This window comes from Salvelinus alpinus, chromosome 6, assembly GCF_045679555.1.
Source record: "Salvelinus alpinus chromosome 6, SLU_Salpinus.1, whole genome shotgun sequence".
Lineage (NCBI taxonomy): Eukaryota > Metazoa > Chordata > Actinopteri > Salmoniformes > Salmonidae > Salvelinus > Salvelinus alpinus.
In genome coordinates, this window is record NC_092091.1 from 7894321 (window position 1) to 7914781 (window position 20461).

Sequence of the window (20461 nt, forward strand, 5' to 3'; positions counted from 1 at the left end):
GATGGAACAACAAGCGAAGTCTAAAAATATGTTCGGCTAAAAATGGCATCTATAGTTTCAATATATTTAGGTGAATATTAGCTACATATTGAAATCAGAGACACATTCATGAAAATATAATTGGCAAAAACAAAATATAGATTTATTTGATTACTGTCAGTGAGAGGATCTCTGGAAATGACCGGTAGGTAGCCAGTTGGTTACATTCAATAACATCCGCATAGAAACAGCTCATCAAAAATAGTTGGTGAGTGCATAAATATTGTGTAGCCTAATTTGGTCTTGTGCAATTTTGACATCAATGTATTGGAATAGGTAATCAATGTTGCAGATATCAGTGAGTAATCTGCGATTGCTACATACATTTTCGGATTTTTAAATGGATGATATACCCATTGATTCTTGAAAAATATAACTTATTCTATTGTTTGTAAACTAACACTGTATAGCTTCAAAACATAGTTACAACTATACTTTTGATGTCATGGATGGTCAGTCCTTGCATCTATAACTTTGTATATGCATTTGAGAGTGGTTTAATTTCTCCAGCCCCATCCCTCCATTTTTTTCTCCAAAAAGTGGATCCATTTGTTATTGTTTGAACTGCGGGATTGCCCCTTTAATAGACGCAGTTAAATAATTTTGCCGGCCGCGTCCCGCCCCCCTGGATCCCATTTCTGCAGAACTGAAGATCCTAATCATGTTCTGCGCACGTGTGACTTTCTTTACATCTACGTTATGTCTGTAACTCACATTTCTCACTCTCAATCATGAATGATAATTCAAAAAAAAAAATCTGTTGAAACGTCATCTGAATATATTTTACCTAGTGGTGCGCGCTGTTTAGTTTTCCCCACAAGAGAGAAAAATGCAACCATTTGCACAATCACCCTAACATCTTTTATGTGTTTATTTTCTTCTTACAGTAACGTTAAACTATGCTATTACATTGGGTTCTGTAATGTACAATATTATCACTATGTGATCTTGCAGACATTGATTCAGCTTTGATCTAACTTTGTTTAAAAAAGCACCATTCGTTAGAGTAACATGTTCTCTGAACAGTTGAAGGAGTAGAGAGCAGAGACGGTTTGTAAAGTACATGCTCGTGCACAGAAGCATCAGGACCTTTAGCAGCCACTCGGTATAAGGCTATAATTTAATTAGTTCTTTAATCCATGATTTCCAACACAAGTCACACATCCCTGCAACAAACAACAAATAATAAAACTCGAAAGAAAATGCCTTCATGCTTTTTAATTAAGTTTAATATGTTTGCATAGAAAAGCTAGACGAATGCATGTCTATAATAATGTAGAGATGAAGGTAGTCTATAAGTAGCCTATAAGATAATTAGAGAGACCCTTGGTTACCCTTAATTAAGATAAATGGGTAGCCTAGTGGTTGGAGTTTTGGGCCAGTAACCGAAAGGTTGCAGGGTTGAATCCCTGAGCTGACAAGGTAAAAATCTGTTGTTCTTCCCCTGAACAAGGCAGTTAACCCACTGTTCCCCGGTATGACATCATTGTAAATAAGAATTTGTTCTTAACTGACTTGCCTAGTTAAATATTTCATGCAGTTAAAGCGGCATTCTTTTTTTAATAAACAAAAACAAATGAAACAAAAAAACTATTTGTTATTGTTTGAATCCCCTTTAATGTAAATAAGATAGTTGATACAGCCATTTCAAAAGATTGTTAATTCAACAACATTCTTCTAGGCCTAGCCTAAAGGGTTCTGCTTGTCACACTCAGTGTGATGGCAGCCAAACTTGTCAACGTAAATCTGGTACTGACCATCTCCACCTTCCTGTTACTGGTAGACATCTCCTGACATCAAGGTGTTTTTCTATGCAGAGTACCTAGCATCCGGGAGACACACAAACAGAGTTGGGGTCAATTTAATCTTGTCTACCAGACAGCTCTTTCCAGGTGGGAACAAGGTTTTTGGTCAATTTCAAAAATGTAACTGCCATTGAGTTCTCACCCTTCAATCCAATTCCAGTCAAATTAATTAATTTAAAACAACCACATTCTGTAAGCCCTAAAGTGGAACATTACAGAAACACTACAGAAACAGGAGAAAGACTAGTGTCCTGTCTAGGGGGTGTACTAGTACATCAAGCTGACTCACACTACAGAAACAGGAGATAGACTAGTGTCCTGTCTAGGGGGTGTACTGTACATCAAGCTGAGACACACTACAGAAACAGGAGAAAGACTAGTGTCCTGTCTAGGGGGTGTACTAGTACATCAAGCTGACTCACACTACAGAAACAGGAGATAGACTAGTGTCCTGTCTAGGGGGTGTACTGTACATCAAGCTGAGACACACTACAGAAACAGGAGATAGACTAGTGTCCTGTCTAGGGGGTGTACTAGTACATCAAGCTGAGACACACTACAGAAACAGGAGAAAGACTAGTGTCCTGTCTAGGGGGTGTACTAGTACATCAAGCTGACTCACACTACAGAAACAGGAGATAGACTAGTGTCCTGTCTAGGGGGTGTACTGTACATCAAGCTGAGACACACTACAGAAACAGGAGATAGACTAGTGTCCTGTCTAGGGGGTGTACTGTACATCAAGCTGAGACACACTACAGAAACAGGAGATAGACTAGTGTCCTGTCTAGGGGGTGTACTAGTACATCAAGCTGACTCACACTACAGAAACAGGAGATAGACTAGTGTCCTGTCTAGGGGGTGTACTGTACATCAAGCTGAGACACACTACAGAAACAGGAGATAGACTAGTGTCCTGTCTAGGGGGTGTACTGTACATCAAGCTGAGACACACTACAGAAACAGGAGATAGACTAGTGTCCTGTCTAGGGGGTGTACTGTACATCAAGCTGACTCACACTACAGAAACAGGAGATAGACTAGTGTCCTGTCTAGGGGGTGTACTGGTACATCAAGCTGATTCACACTACAGAAACAGGAGATAGACTAGTGTCCTGTCTAGGGGGTGTACTGGTACATCAAGCTGAGACACACTACAGAAACAGGAGATAGACTAGTGTCCTGTCTAGGGGGTGTACTGTACATCAAGCTGAGACACACTACAGAAACAGGAGATAGACTAGTGTCCTGTCTAGGGGGTGTACTGTACATCAAGCTGAGACACACTACAGAAACAGGAGATAGACTAGTGTCCTGTCTAGGGGGTGTACTGTACATCAAGCTGAGACACACTACAGAAACAGGAGATAGACTAGTGTCCTGTCTAGGGGGTGTACTGTACATCAAGCTGAGACACACTACAGAAACAGGAGATAGACTAGTGTCCTGTCTAGGGGGTGTACTGTACACCAAGCTGACCCACAATAAAGAAACAGGAGATAGACCAATGTCCTGTCTAGGGGGTGTACTGTACATCAAGCTGAGACACACTACAGAAACAGGAGATAGACTAGTGTCCTGTCTAGGGGGTGTACTGTACATCAAGCTGACTCACACTACAGAAACAGGAGATAGACTAGTGTCCTGTCTAGGGGGTGTACTAGTACATCAAGCTGACTCACACTACAGAAACAGGAGATAGACTAGTGTCCTGTCTAGGGGGTGTACTGTACATCAAGCTGAGACACACTACAGAAACAGGAGATAGACTAGTGTCCTGTCTAGGGGGTGTACTGGTACATCAAGCTGATTCACACTACAGAAACAGGAGATAGACTAGTGTCCTGTCTAGGGGGTGTACTGGTACATCAAGCTGAGACACACTACAGAAACAGGAGATAGACTAGTGTCCTGTCTAGGGGGTGTACTGTACATCAAGCTGAGACACACTACAGAAACAGGAGATAGACTAGTGTCCTGTCTAGGGGGTGTACTGTACATCAAGCTGAGACACACTACAGAAACAGGAGATAGACTAGTGTCCTGTCTAGGGGGTGTACTGTACATCAAGCTGAGACACACTACAGAAACAGGAGATAGACTAGTGTCCTGTCTAGGGGGTGTACTGTACATCAAGCTGAGACACACTACAGAAACAGGAGATAGACTAGTGTCCTGTCTAGGGGGTGTACTGTACATCCAGCTGAGACACACTACAGAAACAGGAGATAGACTAGTGTCCTGTCTAGGGGGTGTACTGTACATCAAGCTGAGACACACTACAGAAACAGGAGATAGACTAGTGTCCTGTCTAGGGGGTGTACTGTACATCAAGCTGACTCACACTACAGAAACAGGAGATAGACTAGTGTCCTGTCTAGGGGGTGTACTGGTACATCAAGCTGACTCACACTACAGAAACAGGAGATAGACTAGTGTCCTGTCTAGGGGGTGTACTGTACATCAAGCTGAGACACACTACAGAAACAGGAGAAAGACTAGTGTTCTATGTCTCATTCTGGCTACGTCAAGGCTTACTTATAGGCCTATTCAGTTAGGTAAATGTGGTGTGTGTGAGTGGTCTGTGTGTGTGTTTGTTTGTGTGTGTGTATGTGTTGGGGTGTGTGGGTGTGTTTATGTGTGTATCAAATAAAATAAAATGTTATTGGTCACATACACATGGTTAGCAGATGTCAATGAGGGTGTTATCGAAATGCTTGTGCTTCTAGTTCCGACAGTGCAGTAATCTAGTAATCTAACAATTCCCCAACAACTACCTAATACACACAAATCTAAAGGGGTGAATGAGAATATGTACATATAAGTATATAGATGAGCGATGGCCGAGCGGCATAGGCAAAGTTCAATAGATGGTATAAGATACAGTATATTCATGTGATATGAGTAATGTAAGATATGTAAACCTATTATTTAGAGTGGCATTGTTTAAAGTGACTAGTGATCCATTTATTAAAGTGGCCAGTGATTGGGTCTCAGTGTAGGCAGCAGCCTCTCTGAGCTAGTGATGGCTCTTTAGCAGTCCGATGGCCTTGAGATAGAAGCTGTTTTTCAGTCTCTTGGTCCCTGCTTTGATGCACTTGTACTGACCTCGCCTTCTGGATGATAGCGGGGTGAACAGGCAGTGGCTTGGGTGGTTGATGTCCTTGATGATCTTTTTGGCCTTCCTGTGACATCGGGTGCTGTGACATTGGGTGGTGTCATGGAGGGCAGGTAGTTTTCCCCCCGGTTATGCGTTGTGCAGACAACACCACCCTCTGGAGAGCCTTGCGGTTGAGGACATTCACAATGTAATCATGTACAGTACCAGTCAAAAGTTTGGACACACCTACTCATTCAAGGGTTTCTCTTTATTTTTTACTATTTTCTACATAGTACAATAATAGTGAAGACATCAGAACTATGAAATAACACATATATGGAATCATGTAGTAACCAAAAAAGTGTTAAACAAAACAAAATATATTTGAGATTTGAGATTCTTCAAAGTAGTGTCGTTGACTATTTGAAAACTGTATATTATCAAATCAATTCTGTGTAATTTAATTACGCTATTAAACTAATCATGGAACTTTAATTAACTAGGAAGTCAGGGCACCACGGGAACATGTTGTTTATAGAGTTTCAATTTCCTGAATATAACTATATTTTCATATCTTATAAAAACAGTCACTTATTAATGAATTTGATCTCATCAGTCTCATTACTGAACGTCGCAAACCCTTGGATATCTGCACGAACCCTAGCATAGAATCATGAATCAGCGATATACAAATTGGTTTAATTATTTATTTACTAACTAACTTAATCACAGAATTGCATAAACACACACACAAATAGTCACACATTGGTTACTACATGAAACAAAGAAAAAGTCCCTAGCATACGAAACCGATATGACGGCTTGGTAGACAAAGGAAAGGGGTGGGGAGCGCTCAAGATCAGGAAACTCATAGCTGATAACTCATGGAAATTGCTAATACTTTGAACATGAACAACCGCTCATTCGAAAATAAATTGCAGTTTACATATTTCCGAGTGTATGTTTTGGCTGTCCCTCTCTGCAATCGCCGGTCCGTCTGCTGGATAGTCAGTCGACAGGGAGCCTCTGGTTTGTCCACCAGAGATCAAAGTCGTAGGTTGTTAGAATTCATACTTCAGAGTACCATTTGGGAATGTTCTTAGTATCGGATGTATTTACCAGACTAAAGTATTTGCAGTCTGCAGTCTGAATAATTGTTCTTTAGTTTGTAGATTTCTTCACCATTTCAACGTGGGTACCTTGTCCCTGCGTTTTTGACTCTTGTAGAGTTGCCAACCATTGCAACGTGTAGCTACGCTTCATGTTTTCTGATCTAATGTACATTTTGTCAGAAGAGGTTTTATACTTAGTAGAAGAAGGGGGTGTTCCATGATGCCTGCTGTAATGGCTGGGCTCGCGGGGGCGTGGCCACTGACCAGTTAAACTTCATATGAAAATCCATACTCTCATTTAGAAGGTTAACACCACATTTAATCTTTTCACAACTAGTTTCATATTTAATCATATACAGTGGGGCAAAAACGTATTTAGTCAGCCACCAATTGTGCAAGTTCTCCCACTTAAAAAGATGAGAGAGGCCTGTAATTTTCATCATTGGTACACTTCAACTATGACAGACAAAATGAGAATTTTTTTCTCCAGAAAATCACATTGTAGGATCTTTAATGAATTTATTTGCAAATTATGGTGGGAAATAAGTATTTGGTCACCTACAAACAAGCAAGGTTTCTGGCTCTCACAGACCTGTAACTTCTTCTTTAAGAGGCTCCTCTGTCCTCCACTCGTTACCTGTATTAATGGCACCTGTTTGAACTTGTTATCAGTATAAAAGACACCTGTCCACAACCTCAAACAGTCACACTCCAAACTCCACTATGGCCAAGACCAAAGAGCTGTTAAAGGACACCAGAAACAAAATTGTAGACCTGCACCAGGCTGGGAAGACTGAATCTGCAATAGGTAAGCAGCTTGGTTTGAAGAAATCAACTGTGGGAGCAATTATTAGGAAATGGAAGACTTACAAGACCACTGATAATCTCCCTCGATCTGGGGCTCCACGCAAGATCTCACCCCGTGGGGTCAAAATGATCACAAGAACGGTGAGCAAAAATCCCAGAATCACACGGGGGGACCTAGCGAATGACCTGCAGAGAGCTGGGACCAAAGTAACAAAGCCTACCATCAGCAAGGGCATTGAAGATGAAACGTGGCTGGGTCTTTCAGCATGACAATGATCCCAAACACACCGCCCGGGCAACGAAGGAGTGGCTTCGTAAGAAGCATTTCAAGGTCCTGGAGTGGCCTAGCCAGTCTCCAGGTCTCAACCCCATAGAAATTCTTTGGAGGGAGTTGAAAGTCCGTGTTGCCCAGCAACAGCCCCAAAACATCACTGCTCTAGAGGAGATCTGCATGGAGGAATGGGCCAAAATATCAGCAATAGTGTGTGAAAACCTTGTGAAGACTTACAGAAAACGTTTGACCTCTGTCATTGCCAACAAAGGGTATATAACAAAGTATTGAGATAAACTTTTGTTATTGACCAAATACTTATTTTCCACCATAATTTGCAAATAAATTCATAAAAAATCCTACAATGTGATTTTCTGGATTTTTTTTCCTAATTTTGTCTGTCATAGTTGAAGTGTATCTATGATGAAAATTACAGGCCTCTCATCTTTTTAAGTGGGAGAACTTGCACAATTGGTGGCTGACTAAATACTTTTTTGCCCCACTGTACTTTTCACAGCATTTAGATGTAAACCCCATAATTGATAAAGTGTACACAACCAGAGACACAGTAATGTGTGCTTCCTGTCCATCATGAGATCACGAAATGAAACACACTCAACATGACTCCCTTAAGTGTCCACGGACCACTCCCACATTCTCAAAAATATAAATATTGTTTAATTATTTCAACTTTTGATGTCCAAGTGTCTCTCTGTGTTCCACAGTTTACATTCCAATCCCGAACACTACAGAGCATCGAGGCAGCGTATTTTATGACCGCCATAAAACAGCCGACTTCCCGCTCTCCCCCTCTACGAGAGAGAGCACGCTATAGAGCAGACCCACTGTAACCTTATCCTTCAGATCATCACAGGAGAGTTATGACAGTAGCCACCCTTTGCCTTGATGAGAGCTTTGCACACTCTTGGCATTCTCTTAACCAGCTTCACCTGGAATGCTTTTCCAACACTTGTTGGCTGCTTTTCCTTCACGCTGCGGTCCAACTCATCCCAAACCATCTCAATTGGGTTGAGGTCGGGTGATTGTGGGGGCCAGGTCATCTGATGCAGCACTCCATCACTCTCCTTCTTCGTCAAATAGCCCTTACACAGCCTGGAGATGTGTTGGGTCATTGTCCTGTTGAAAAACAAATGATTGTCCCGCTAAGCACACACCAGATGGGATGGCGAATCGCTGCAGAATGCTGTGGAAGCCATGCTGCGTAAGTGTGTCTTGAATTCTAAATAAATCACTGACAGTGTCACCAGCAAAGCATCCCCACGCCATCATAACTCCTCCTCCATGCGTCACGGTGGGAACCACACTTGCGGAGATCATCCGTCCACCTACTCTGCGTCTCACAAAGACATGGAGGTTGGAACCAAAAATCTCAAATTTGGACTCATCAGACCAAAGGACAGATTTCCATCAGTCTAATACCCATTGATCGTGTTTCTTGGCCCAAGCAAGTCTCTTTTTTTATTGGTGTCCTTTAGTAGTGATTTCTTTGCAGCAATTTGACGACGAAGGCCTGATTCACGCAGTCTCCTCTGAACAGTTGATGTGGAGATGTGTCTGTTACTTGAACTCTGTGAAGCATTTATTTGGGCTGCAATTTCTGAGGCTGGTAACTCTAATAAACGTATCCTCTGTAGCAGAGGGAACTCTGGGTCTTCCTTTCCTGTGCCGGTCCTCATGAGAGCCAGTTTCATCATAGCGCTTGATGGTTTTGTCTTAAAGAAATGATGGACTGTCATTTCTCTTTGCTTATTTGAGCTGTTCTTGACATAATATGGACTTAGTCTTTTACCAAATAGGGCAATCTTCTGTATACCACCCCTACCTTGTCAAAACACAACTGATTGGCTCAAACGCATTAAGAAGGAAAGAAATTCCCAAAATGTACTTTTAACATGCCACACCTGTTAATTGAAATGCATTCCAGGTGACTACCTCATGAAGCGGGTTGAGAGAATGCCAAGAGAATGCCAAGATGTCATCAATACAAACGGTGGCTACTTCGAAGAATCTCAAATATAAAATATATTTTGATTTGTTTAACACTTTTTTGGTTACTACATGATTCCATATGTTATTTAATAGTAGAAAATAGTAACAACCATCAGGTGACGGCCCGGGAAACAAACCGGGAACTAGACAAAACCATCCAGGGGACCATGATAGAAAGTGCTAAAATTGTCCTTGGACCATGACACCGTCCTTTAGGTGACCATATCGTGATGTTAATTTTTGTTTGCAGGGTTAATCCTAACCTCTTGTAAATATAGTACTACTTTAGTACTGTATGACAAATATATATTTCTGTATTATAATGTCAGGGATGACTCTCTAACTGCCATCCACCTAAGAGCTAAAGCCTTGTTTACACTGCAGGATTTAATGCGCCGATCAGTTTTGTTTTTCACATTTTTGGGGGAATACTGACTGTCTAAACAGTTACAAGTGACCAAATCACCTTCATGTGTGTATTCAGACAGCAGTCATTTGCTGACATGGCTATGCTAGTTGTCTTAGTAATGTGTGAGCAGTGGTGTAGGCTGATTGGTGGTGGCGCTCATGCTTCCTATCACTCAGAAGTTATGTAGCAAGCTAAGGTGACAATATTGCCTGCCATGGACATTTCCTAGTTGTTTTGAATGTTCAGAATCATAGTGTAAGAACACTTTTAAAGCCTCAAAGGACAAGATTATCCAACTTTCAAAACAAGTTGGTTTTTGCTAGCCACAACAGTCAACTAGCTAGCTAGGTAGCTGTTTAGCTAGCCACAGCAGTCAACTAGCTAGCTAGGTAGCTGTTTAGCTAGCCACAGCAGTCCACTAGCTAGCTAGGTAGCTGTTTAGCTAGCCACAGCAGTCCACTAGCTAGCTAGGTAGCTGTTTAGCTAGCCACAGTAGTCCACTAGCTAGCTAGGTAGCTGTTTAGCTAGCCACAGCAGTCCACTAGCTAGCTAGGTAGCTGTTTAGCTAGCCACAGCAGTCAACTAGCTAGCTAGGTAGCTGTTTAGCTAGCCACAGCAGTCCACTAGCTAGCTAGGTAGCTGTTTAGCTAGCCACAGCAGTCAACTAGCTAGCTAGGTAGCTGTTTAGCTAGCCACAGCAGTCCACTAGCTAGCTAGGTAGCTGTTTAGCTAGCCACAGCAGTCAACTAGCTAGCTAGGTAGCTGTTTAGCTAGCCACAGCAGTCCACTAGCTAGCTAGGTAGCTGTTTAGCTAGCCACAGCAGTCAACTAGCTAGCTAGGTAGCTGTTTAGCTAGCCACAGTAGTCCACTAGCTAGCTAGGTAGCTGTTTAGCTAGCCACAGCAGTCAACTAGCTAGCTAGGTAGCTGTTTAGCTAGCCACAGCAGTCCACTAGCTAGCTAGGTAGCTGTTTAGCTTTCTAGCACATTCAGTCATTTGTTTGTAAACGATTCACAAGCTAGTTAGCTACCAAACATTCTTGTCAAACTGTGAACAAAGTAGCTGGCAAGCAATATGCCAAATAACAGTCTTAAAACAACCTGAGGTCAAATTGAGCGAGATTGGACCGCTCAGACACAAGTCGCATGACCTACGAAGGTGGTTTGAAATGTGGCTGGAAATATCTGCTTCCATGTTCTTTTTGGCTGTTCAAACTGTTGGAAAATAAACAGATTCTAATCGGGTATGCAACATTTCTTGGGGGGGAATCTCTTCAAAACTGCCAGTGTGAAGAAGGCTAAAGAGGTTTCACAGCTTAATAAAACAAAGCTTTCCTAAACAAGGTGCATGGACTTCTACAAGAAAACAAACAACGGGCATAAGTATTTGAAAGGTTGCATTTTAATAAGATAAGTAAGCATAAGTTTCTACATTTTAAATATCATTTAACCTACATTTTACATATAAATCAAAGCGATTAGATAAATAACAGCCATGTGAAGCAGGGTCTTCTTTAGTAAGCAGCGAGTGGATTGGTGCTGGACTCGTCCCATCTGGATTAGTACGGATCCCATTTACACCAGCGTGTTGCTGCGTGTCTTACGGACAGGCACCCTAATGGCTCTGTGGCAGTCGCTGTGTCTGCAGTTACACTCCTCCACGTGTAGGTAGGTGTAGGGCACCACATCTCCATTCAGACACTGTAGGTCCACCGTGCGGTTACTGGACCGGGACTCCTGGCAACAGGCGCACGAGTGGTCCAGAGACGCAGCCATCGCAGAGTACCTGGAGGACGGGAGTGAAAGAGAGGTGTTCACAGAGATTAAGAGATCATCTAATCCCCAAGAGACAAAGACACCTCAACAAATGACATGTTTCACAAAACACAAACACATATGGGGGGTGTGTTCCAGACACAGATTAAACCTAGTCCTGGATTAAGAAGCATGTTCAATAGAGATTCATTTCAAATGATTGTCAGTCCATCACTCTGCTTAAAGTGGATAGTGGAAACCTCCCCATGGTGTTGTGGCTGTTATGAGGCTCCACTTGGTTGTGATATTTGCATTGTTTCCACACTCACTTGGTGAAGGTGTTGCAGGATCCCTCACAGTACGGCATCTCCACCTCCTCAATAGACTGGCAGTTCTTGTGGTTGATGAAACTCTTCATGGATCCTATTTTACAGGCCTTGTCCTTCTCCACACCTGGTATTGGAGGGAGACACACCGTTATACATGTTCCGTCTGGAAAGACCATGAAAAAGAGCTGCACCTGTTTGAGTCCACTGACTACAAGGTGGCTCTCCTTCTCAATCATTATCAATTAGGAATATCAGTGGTTTTATGATGCATGAATCTGATCATATTCCAATCCTGATATGAAATTGTTAACCGTTTTGAATATTTCACTTTCATACTTACAAATTCTACAGCAGCCGTTTGCAGCGGTCTGAATTGAACCCTGTGGAGAAAAAAGTTACAACACTTTCTTTACATAATAAATGTCATATTAGGATAAGTGAAGTAAGTTTTCTGTCAAATGAAAACTGGTATAGTGTGTGTACTGTACTGTGGATTTGATGAAAATGATTGTGGATCGAAACATTATCAGTAATGTTGGCAATCGAGAACATATGCAGTGAGCAGGACATTCTGTTCTTGTTATGTTGAGTACTGTACTCACAGGCTGGCCTATCTGTTCTTGTTATGTTGTGTCCTGTACTCACAGGCTGGCCTTTCTGTTCTTGTTATGTTGTGTACTGTACTCACAGGCTGGCCTGTCTGTTCTTGTTATGTTGTGTACTGTACTCACAGGCTGGCCTATCTGTTCTTGTTATATTATGTACTGTACTCACAGGCTGGCCTATCTGTTCTTGTTATGTTGTGTACTGTACTCACAGGCTGGCCTATCTGTTCATGTATTGTTGAGTACTGTACTCACAGGCTGGCCTTTCTGTTCTTGTTATGTTGAGAACTGTACTCACAGGCTGGCCTATCTGTTCTTGTTATATTGAGTACTGTACTCACAGGCTGGCCTTTCTGTTCTTGTTATGTAGTGTACTGTACTCACAGGCTGACAGTTGGCCTGCTGGAAGGGTGGGCAATGGATGTTGGAGCTCTGGGTCAGATAACTATCACCGTTTTTCACACAGCTGTACTGCTGGCACTTGTCACCAGGAGCTGACCATGTATCTCCATGCTGGACACACACACACACACACACACACACACACACACACACACACACACACACACACACACACACACACACACACACACACACACACACACACACACACACACACACACACACACACACACACACACACACACACACACACACACACACACACACACACACACACACACATACACACACACACACACACACACACACACACTTGACATTAAATGTTTGTCATCTAGCAGACGCTCTTATCCAAAACGTTTTTACATTAGTGCATTTGTCATAAGATAGCTAAGTGAGACAACAACATATCACAATCGTAGGGGGTGGGGCGGACTGGGATTTATTTAAGACACTCTTTAAAGAGGCAGGGTGTCAGAGGTTTTAGGAAGATGGGCAGGCACTCCTCTGTCCTCACATTATGGGGAAGCTTGTCCCCCCCCCACACACACACACAACAATATAGATATGTATCAGAGAACTACTTACTACTTCTTAGTTAATCTGTGACAGTTAAACTGACAGAACCGCTACCTACCTTCAACAACTGCTTGGTCCCATTGATCTGGAGGACACAGTGGGTCTGAACACATTTACCACAGCAGTCATCTGAGGAATAGTCTGGCTCCTGGTACTCATATCCCTGCAGGAGAAGAGGAACACATGAGTGACTTGCTGCAACACCTAATAATAATGATAATAATTATACATGTTATTAAAGTGTGAATACAACCGATAGCCTTCCCAGTTGACTCTATAGAATAGAATAACTCAAGAACAGATGTCTCACCGCCCGGATGCCTCACTTCCAATTGAGATTTTTTTTTAAATCAAGGACTAGGATTAATCTGTCGGCAGTTCTGAATCAGACAAGGTTTACTTAATTACTTAATCTGGGTCTAGGAAACCAGCCGATTAAAGTATAAAAACTTGTTGACTGAATAAATTTAAGCTACTCAATGGTATTTCAACTTTTGGTAAATATTTGAAATGTGAGTGGACACGGCAGCTATACCAGTTCTTACCTTTTCACAATCTTCGTCACATTGCATGAATCCACAGTCAATTTGGTAATGACCAGTCTTGGGGTCCACTTTGTTGGTGCAGGTGCACTCCTGGCACTCCGATCCTGGTACTTTAGAACTGGGCTAGAAGAACAAGTAAATCATTACATGACACATTACTTCAGGGGAACAAGAATACCACCTGTCTCTAACACAGGGGAACCAGGATTTCCACTGTATCTAACACAGGGGAACCAGGATTTCCACAGTCTCTAACACAGTGGAACAAGGAAACCCACTCTCTCTGACACATTGGAACAAGGAAACCCACTCTCTCTGACACATTGGAACAAGGAAACCCACTCTCTTCGAAACTATTTGACATGAACCCATATAGCGCATGAGATTTACTGTATATGTACTGCAATATATTAAAACAAGTATATATAAACAGTGTTTATTTATGTAATGAACAGTTCATATGAGAGAGCAGAACAGTTTGTCATTACCAGGTATTCAATGCCTTTGTGAAGACAAACTCTTTTAGGCTCTGGAAGAGACAAGAGACACACACAACCAATTGAGAGAGAGACACAGACAACCAATCCATGAGACTGTCTAAAAGATCTGAGATTATCTCAGCAATAAAAACTCAGCAATACAAGATAGTCTAGATAGTATAGATCTAGGTAAAGAGACCATACTACATGTAGATAGTCTAGATAGTATATATCTAGGCAAAGATACTTTACCACATGTAGATAGTCTAGATCGTATAGATCTAGGTAAAGAGACTTTACCACATGTAGATAGTCTAGATAGTATAGATCTAGGTAAAGAGACCATACCACATGTAGATAGTCTAGATAGTATAGATCTAGGTAAAGAGACTTTACCACATGTGTGCTCTGGACAGCATTTTCCCTCCGGGACTGAAACCACTGGCACGAACCCAATAGGACAGTTCATGTTGGTTGGTGGGCAAGTGCTGCTGTCACAACCTAGGAGGGGAAACAATAACAGAGTATGGACATAATAATATGAGCTGATTCATGTCTTCACTATGTGTGTGTTTTCAACACGACTGAGCTGAGCCCAGCTGTACGGCACTGGCCTGGTTACACGTCCACCACAGTTCCTGGAACCGTGCTGGAAAGGACAATGTGAAAAGAACATATCCAAGCCAGCAGAGTACGGTTCAGGTCGGCACAATACTGTTGAAATAGATCTGATTATAATATGTAAGGTGAAAAAGTGTTGGGAGATCCTTACGGCAGACGAGGCTGGAGCAGCATGGATCGGATGGATCGGTTTGGTTGACATATACAAAGCCTGGCCCAGTGCATATCTCTACTGGTGGTTTGGAGCAGACCTTGGGTTTACAGGTCACAGCCTTGGTGGACTCCAAACAAACGCAATCCTGGCACTTGTACTCAAACCTCTCGTTGAACTGTGATGAGATACAACAAGAAGGGAGTGTGATTCTATCAATGGGTTTGGTCAAATGTAGTGCACTAAATAGGTCATAGGGGGCTAAATATAGGGCATAAGGGGGGCATTTAGGTTTCAGACAATGTGGATAATACTGTGTGGACGCTGTAAGTAGGTCCTCATAGAAACCTCTGGTATCATTCATGACAGAGCCAGTGGACTAGATAACAGGCTATTATTAATTAGTCAAATAAAATAACGATGAATCGAAACCAAAAGGTCTAACTTACCTCTCGCGGAACACCTTCAGGGTCAATGCATCCTTCAAAAACACAAACACCACCATTTAGTAGAACATTCATAGACCTGAAACATCCTTGAAAAGGTTAAGTCCTAACCATCTTCTCTGTATCGTCAACATGAAATGGACCAAAGGCAGTAACTGGGAACACTCACCACACTTATCAACACAGATCCCTGATTCCTTGTTGAAGAGTTTCATCCCATCAGGACAGAAGCAGCCTTCTGTGGTGAAGTTCATCCTAGACTCGTCTGGACTGTAGAACACAACATTACAGTGACCACTCCTATTTCCAATGTACAGCAACTCTATCTATAACTGTAGGTAGGTATTTTCTCTTTGTCTTATTTGACAGTCATAACGTTGTCTACCTCAGTTAACATAAAACATGCCGCTAGCCAATCTCTAAATAGAAACCTACTTGTCATCACAGGTTGGCTGTTCTGCAGGACCGCAGGGCTTGTAGACTTTGTCAGCTGGGCAGTCGCTAGCTGTTGAAGAAAGATTCAACTCAGTCTATAGTGACACCCGAACCCTCTGTCTCAGTCTCCAGTATACATACTGCAATAGTCTATGTGCTGGGGGGCTAGGGTCAGTCTGTCCTATCTGGTATAATTCTCCTGTCTTCTCTGGTGTCCTGTGTGATCTTAAGTATGCTACCTCTAATTCATCTCTCTCTCTCTCCCTTCACAGAGGACCTGAGCACAAGGACCATGCCTCAGGACTACCTGGCCTGACGACTCCTGGCTGTGCCTGTCCCCAGTCAACCTGGTCGTAATGCTGATCCAATTTCTGCTGTTGTGACTGCGGCTATGGAACCCTGTCCTGTTCAACGGATGTGCTTGTCCCGGACCTGCTGTTTCAACCCTCTCTCTCTCCCTCTCTCTCTTTCTTTCTCTACCGAACCTGCTGTTGAACAATCTGGCCTTAATGGCCATGTACTCTTATAATCCCCACCCAGCACAACCAGAAGAGTACTGGCCACCCCTCAGATTCTGGTTCCTCTCTAGGTTTCTTCCTAGGTTCCAGCCTTTCTAAAGAGTTTTTCCAAGCCACCGTGCTTCTACATCTGAATCGCTTGCTGTTTGGGGTTTTAGGCTGCGTTTCTGTATAAGCACTTTGTGACAACTGCTAATGTAAAAAGTGTTATCACCATGGAAAAATGTTCTGACTAATTATTTACAATCAGTTGATTGTAGGACTGAAGCCCCATGCTATATACACATTACAAAGGGGAACCAGACAAGGATGTCCACTATCTCCATCATTTATCACTTCAAATACAAAAATGCATTAATCTAATATTTACAAATAGAACCCCCCCTCCTCTATTGTTCCTGGTCTGATCTAAAACACATACTAAGTTGTGTTAGTATAGTATTGTTCCTGGTCTGATCTACAACACATACTAAGTTGTGTTAGTATAGTATTGTTCCTGGTCTGATCTACAACACATACTAAGTTGTGTTAGTATAGTATTGTTCCTGGTCTGATCTACAACACATACTAAGTTGTGTTAGTATAGTATTGTTCCTGGTCTGATCTACAAAACATACTAAGTTGTGTTAGTATAGTATTGTTCCTGGTCTGATCTACAACACATACTAAGTTGTGTTAGTATAGTATTGTTCCTGGTCTGATCTACAACACATACTAAGTTGTGTTAGTATATTATTGTTCCTGGTCTGATCTGCAACACATACTAAGTTGTGTTAGTATAGTATTGTTCCTGGTCTGATCTACAACACATACTAAGTTATGTTAGTATAGTATTGTTCCTGGTCTGATCTACAACACATACTAAGTTGTGTTAGTATAATATTGTTCCTGGTCTGATCTACAACACATACTAAGTTGTGTTAGTATAGTATTGTTCCTGGTCTGATCTACAACCCATACTAAGTTGTGTTAGTATAGTATTGTTCCTGGTCTGATCTACAACACATACTAAGTTGTGTTAGTATAGTATTGTTCCTGGTCTGATCTACAACACATACTAAGTTGTGTTAGTATAGTATTGTTCCTGGTCTCATCTACACAGTTCCTGGTTCCTGGTCATCTACATTGTACTTCCTATATTTTCAATGGTGAACTTATTTATCTATCCTTATTAGGTGAGTCCTATTTAACATGATGAGTCTGGATTTTTACAACGAGTACAGTAAGCCTACCACAGAGCTCGGTGTGGTTTCTCCAGTAGATGCATACTCCAAACTGGGCACAGGCAGCAGCGTATGTCTGCAGACTGGTGCACTCCACCGCTGGGTTGGACACGTGGCAGCTGTCATAGACACAGCCCTTGTAGAAGTTGTCAGGTGAGACAAACGGATGACAGGCTGCAAAAATGCTGTGGATTGAAAACCAGAGATGAAGGTATATGAGAAACAGACCTTCCAAATACACTGTACGAATCATATATGTTTCTGTCAGACACAAAACACACTTCTGTGTATAGTTTAGAGGTAAAGAGCTATATCATTGCATGTGAGAATTTAGCCTGTGATAAGTTAGATTGTTGATCGTTACAACAGGACTTCTAACTTTACTTAAACTACTGACAGACTGTTCATTGGAGTAGCTGGCCCCTTTTGACAGACTGTTCAACGGAGTACCTGGCCCCTCCTGACAGACTGTTCAACGGAGTAGCTGGCCCCTCCTGACAGACTGTTCAACGGAGTAGCTGGCCCCTTTTGACAGACTGTTCAAGGGAGTAGCTGGCCCCTTTTGACAGACTGTTCAAGGGAGTAGCTGGCCCCTTTTGGCAGACTGTTCAACGGAGTAGCTGGCCACTTTTGACAGACTGTTCAAGGGAGTAGCTGGCCGCTAAGCACAGACTGTTCAACGGAGTAGCTGGCCCCTTTTGACAGACTGTTCAAGGGAGTAGCTGGCCACTTTTGACAGACTGTTCAAGGGAGTAGCTGGCCACTCCTGACAGACTGTTCAAGGGAGTAGCTGGCCAATTTTGACAGACTGTTCATTGGAATGGCCGGCCACTCCTGACAGACTGTTCAAGGGAGTAGTTGGCCACTTTTGACAGACTGTTCAACGGAGTAGCTGGCCCCTTTTGACAGACTGTTCAAGGGAGTAGCTGGCCGCTAAGCACAGACTGTTCAACGGAGTAGCTGGCCCGTTTTGACAGACTGTTCAAGGGAGTAGCTGGCCACTTTTGACAGACTGTTCAATGGAGTACCTGGCCACTCCTGACAGACTGTTCAACGGAGTAGCTGGCCACTTTTGACAGACTGTTCAATGGAGTACCTGGCCACTCCTGACAGACTGTTCAAGGGAGTAGCTGGCCAATCAGCACAGACTGTTCAATGTAGTAGCTGGCAACATTCCCACACAGTCCTGCATTTGGGTCATTTAAATGTGATCACCCTAAGCATGATATTTTATTAGAGAACATGTACAGTGCCTTTAGGAAGGTTGACCTGTCCTTCAGGAGATCACAGTGCCTTTAGGGAGGTTTACCTGTCCTTCAGGAGATCACAGTGCCTTTAGGGAGGTTTACCTGTCCTTCAGGTGATCACAGTGCCTTTAGGAAGGTTGACCTGTCCTTCAGGAGATCACAGTGCCTTTAGGGAGGTTTACCAGTCCTTCAGGAGATCACAGTGCCTTTAGGGAGGTTTACCTGTCCTTCAGGAGATCACAGTGCCTTTAGGGAAGTTTACCTGTCCTTCAGGAGATCACATTTCCTTTAGGGAAGTTTACCTGTCCTTCAGGAGATCACTATGCCTTTAGGGAGGTTTACCTGTCCTTCAGGAGATCACAGTGCCTTTAGGGAGGTTTACCAGTCCTTCAGGAGATCACAGTGCCTTTAGGGAGGTTTACCTGTCCTTCAGGAGATCACAGTGCCTTTAGGGAAGTTTACCTGTCCTTCAGGAGATCACTATGCCTTTAGGGAAGTTTACCTGTCCTTCAGGAGATCACTATGCCTTTAGGGAAGTTTACCTGTCCTTCAGGAGATCACTATGCCTTTAGGGAAGTTTACCTGTCCTTCAGGAGATCACTATGCCTTTAGGGAAGTTTACCTGTCCTTCAGCAGATCACTATGCCTTTAGGGAAGTTTACCTGTCCTTTAGGAGATCACTATGCCTTTAGGGAAGTTTACCTGTCCTTCAGGAGATCACTATGCCTTTAGGGAGGTTTACCTGTCCTTTGGGATATCACAGTGCCTTTAGGGAGGTTTACCTGTCCTTCAGGAGATCACAGTGCCTTTAGGAAGGTTTACCTGTCCTTCAGGAGATCACAGTGCCTTTAGGGAGGTGTACCTGTCCTTCAGGAGATCACAGTGCCTTTAGGGAGGTTTACCTGTCCTTCAGGAGATCACAGTGCCTTTAGGAAGGTTTACCTGTCCTTCAGGAGATCACAGTGCCTTTAGGGAGGTTTACCTGTCCTTCGGGAGATCACAGTGCCTTTAGGAAGGTTTACCTGTACTTTAGGAGATCACGGTGCCTTTAGGGAGGTTTACCTGTCCTTTAGGAGATCACAGTGCCTTTAGGGAGGTTTACCTGTCCTTCAGGAGATCACAGTGCCTTTAGGGAGGTTTACCTGTCCTTTAGGAGATCACAGTGCCTTTAGGGAGGTTTACCTGTCCTTCAGGAGATCACAATTCCTTTAGGGAGGTTTACCTGCCCTTCGGGAGATCACAGTGCCTTTAGGAAGGTTTACCTGTCCTTTAGGAGATCACAGTGCCTTTAGGGAGGTTTACCTGTCCTTCAGCAGATCACTATGCCTTTAGGGAAGTTTACCTGTCCTTCAGCAGATCACTATACCTTTAGGGAAGTTTACCTGTCCTTCAGGAGATCACTATGCCTTTAGGGAAGTTTACCTGTCCTTTAGGAGATCACTATGCCTTTAGGGAAGTTTACCTGTCCTTCAGGAGATCACTATGCCTTTAGGGAAGTTTACCTGTCCTTCAGGAGATCACTATGCCTTTAGGGAAGTTTACCTGTCCTTCAGGAGATCACTATGCCTTTAGGG

The 20461-nt window shown here is 42.8% G+C and overlaps 1 protein-coding gene across 1 annotated transcript in view; it reads right to left on the reverse strand.

Moving 5' to 3' along the window:
• Window positions 1-11127: 11127 nt before the first annotated feature.
• LOC139577962 (mucin-2-like) overlaps window positions 11128-20461 on the reverse strand; it is a 34536-nt gene continuing 25202 nt past the window's right edge. The window contains exons 31-43 of the mRNA XM_071405083.1: window positions 17650-17825; window positions 15900-15969; window positions 15634-15734; window positions 15468-15499; window positions 15019-15196; window positions 14643-14747; window positions 14256-14296; window positions 13768-13890; window positions 13281-13385; window positions 12626-12754; window positions 11977-12016; window positions 11637-11760; window positions 11128-11338 (exon numbers count right to left, since the gene is read on the reverse strand). Of these exons, the coding sequence (XP_071261184.1) occupies window positions 11128-11338; window positions 11637-11760; window positions 11977-12016; window positions 12626-12754; window positions 13281-13385; window positions 13768-13890; window positions 14256-14296; window positions 14643-14747; window positions 15019-15196; window positions 15468-15499; window positions 15634-15734; window positions 15900-15969; window positions 17650-17825 (1435 nt within the window). The remainder of the gene's footprint in view (window positions 11339-11636; window positions 11761-11976; window positions 12017-12625; window positions 12755-13280; window positions 13386-13767; window positions 13891-14255; window positions 14297-14642; window positions 14748-15018; window positions 15197-15467; window positions 15500-15633; window positions 15735-15899; window positions 15970-17649; window positions 17826-20461) is intronic.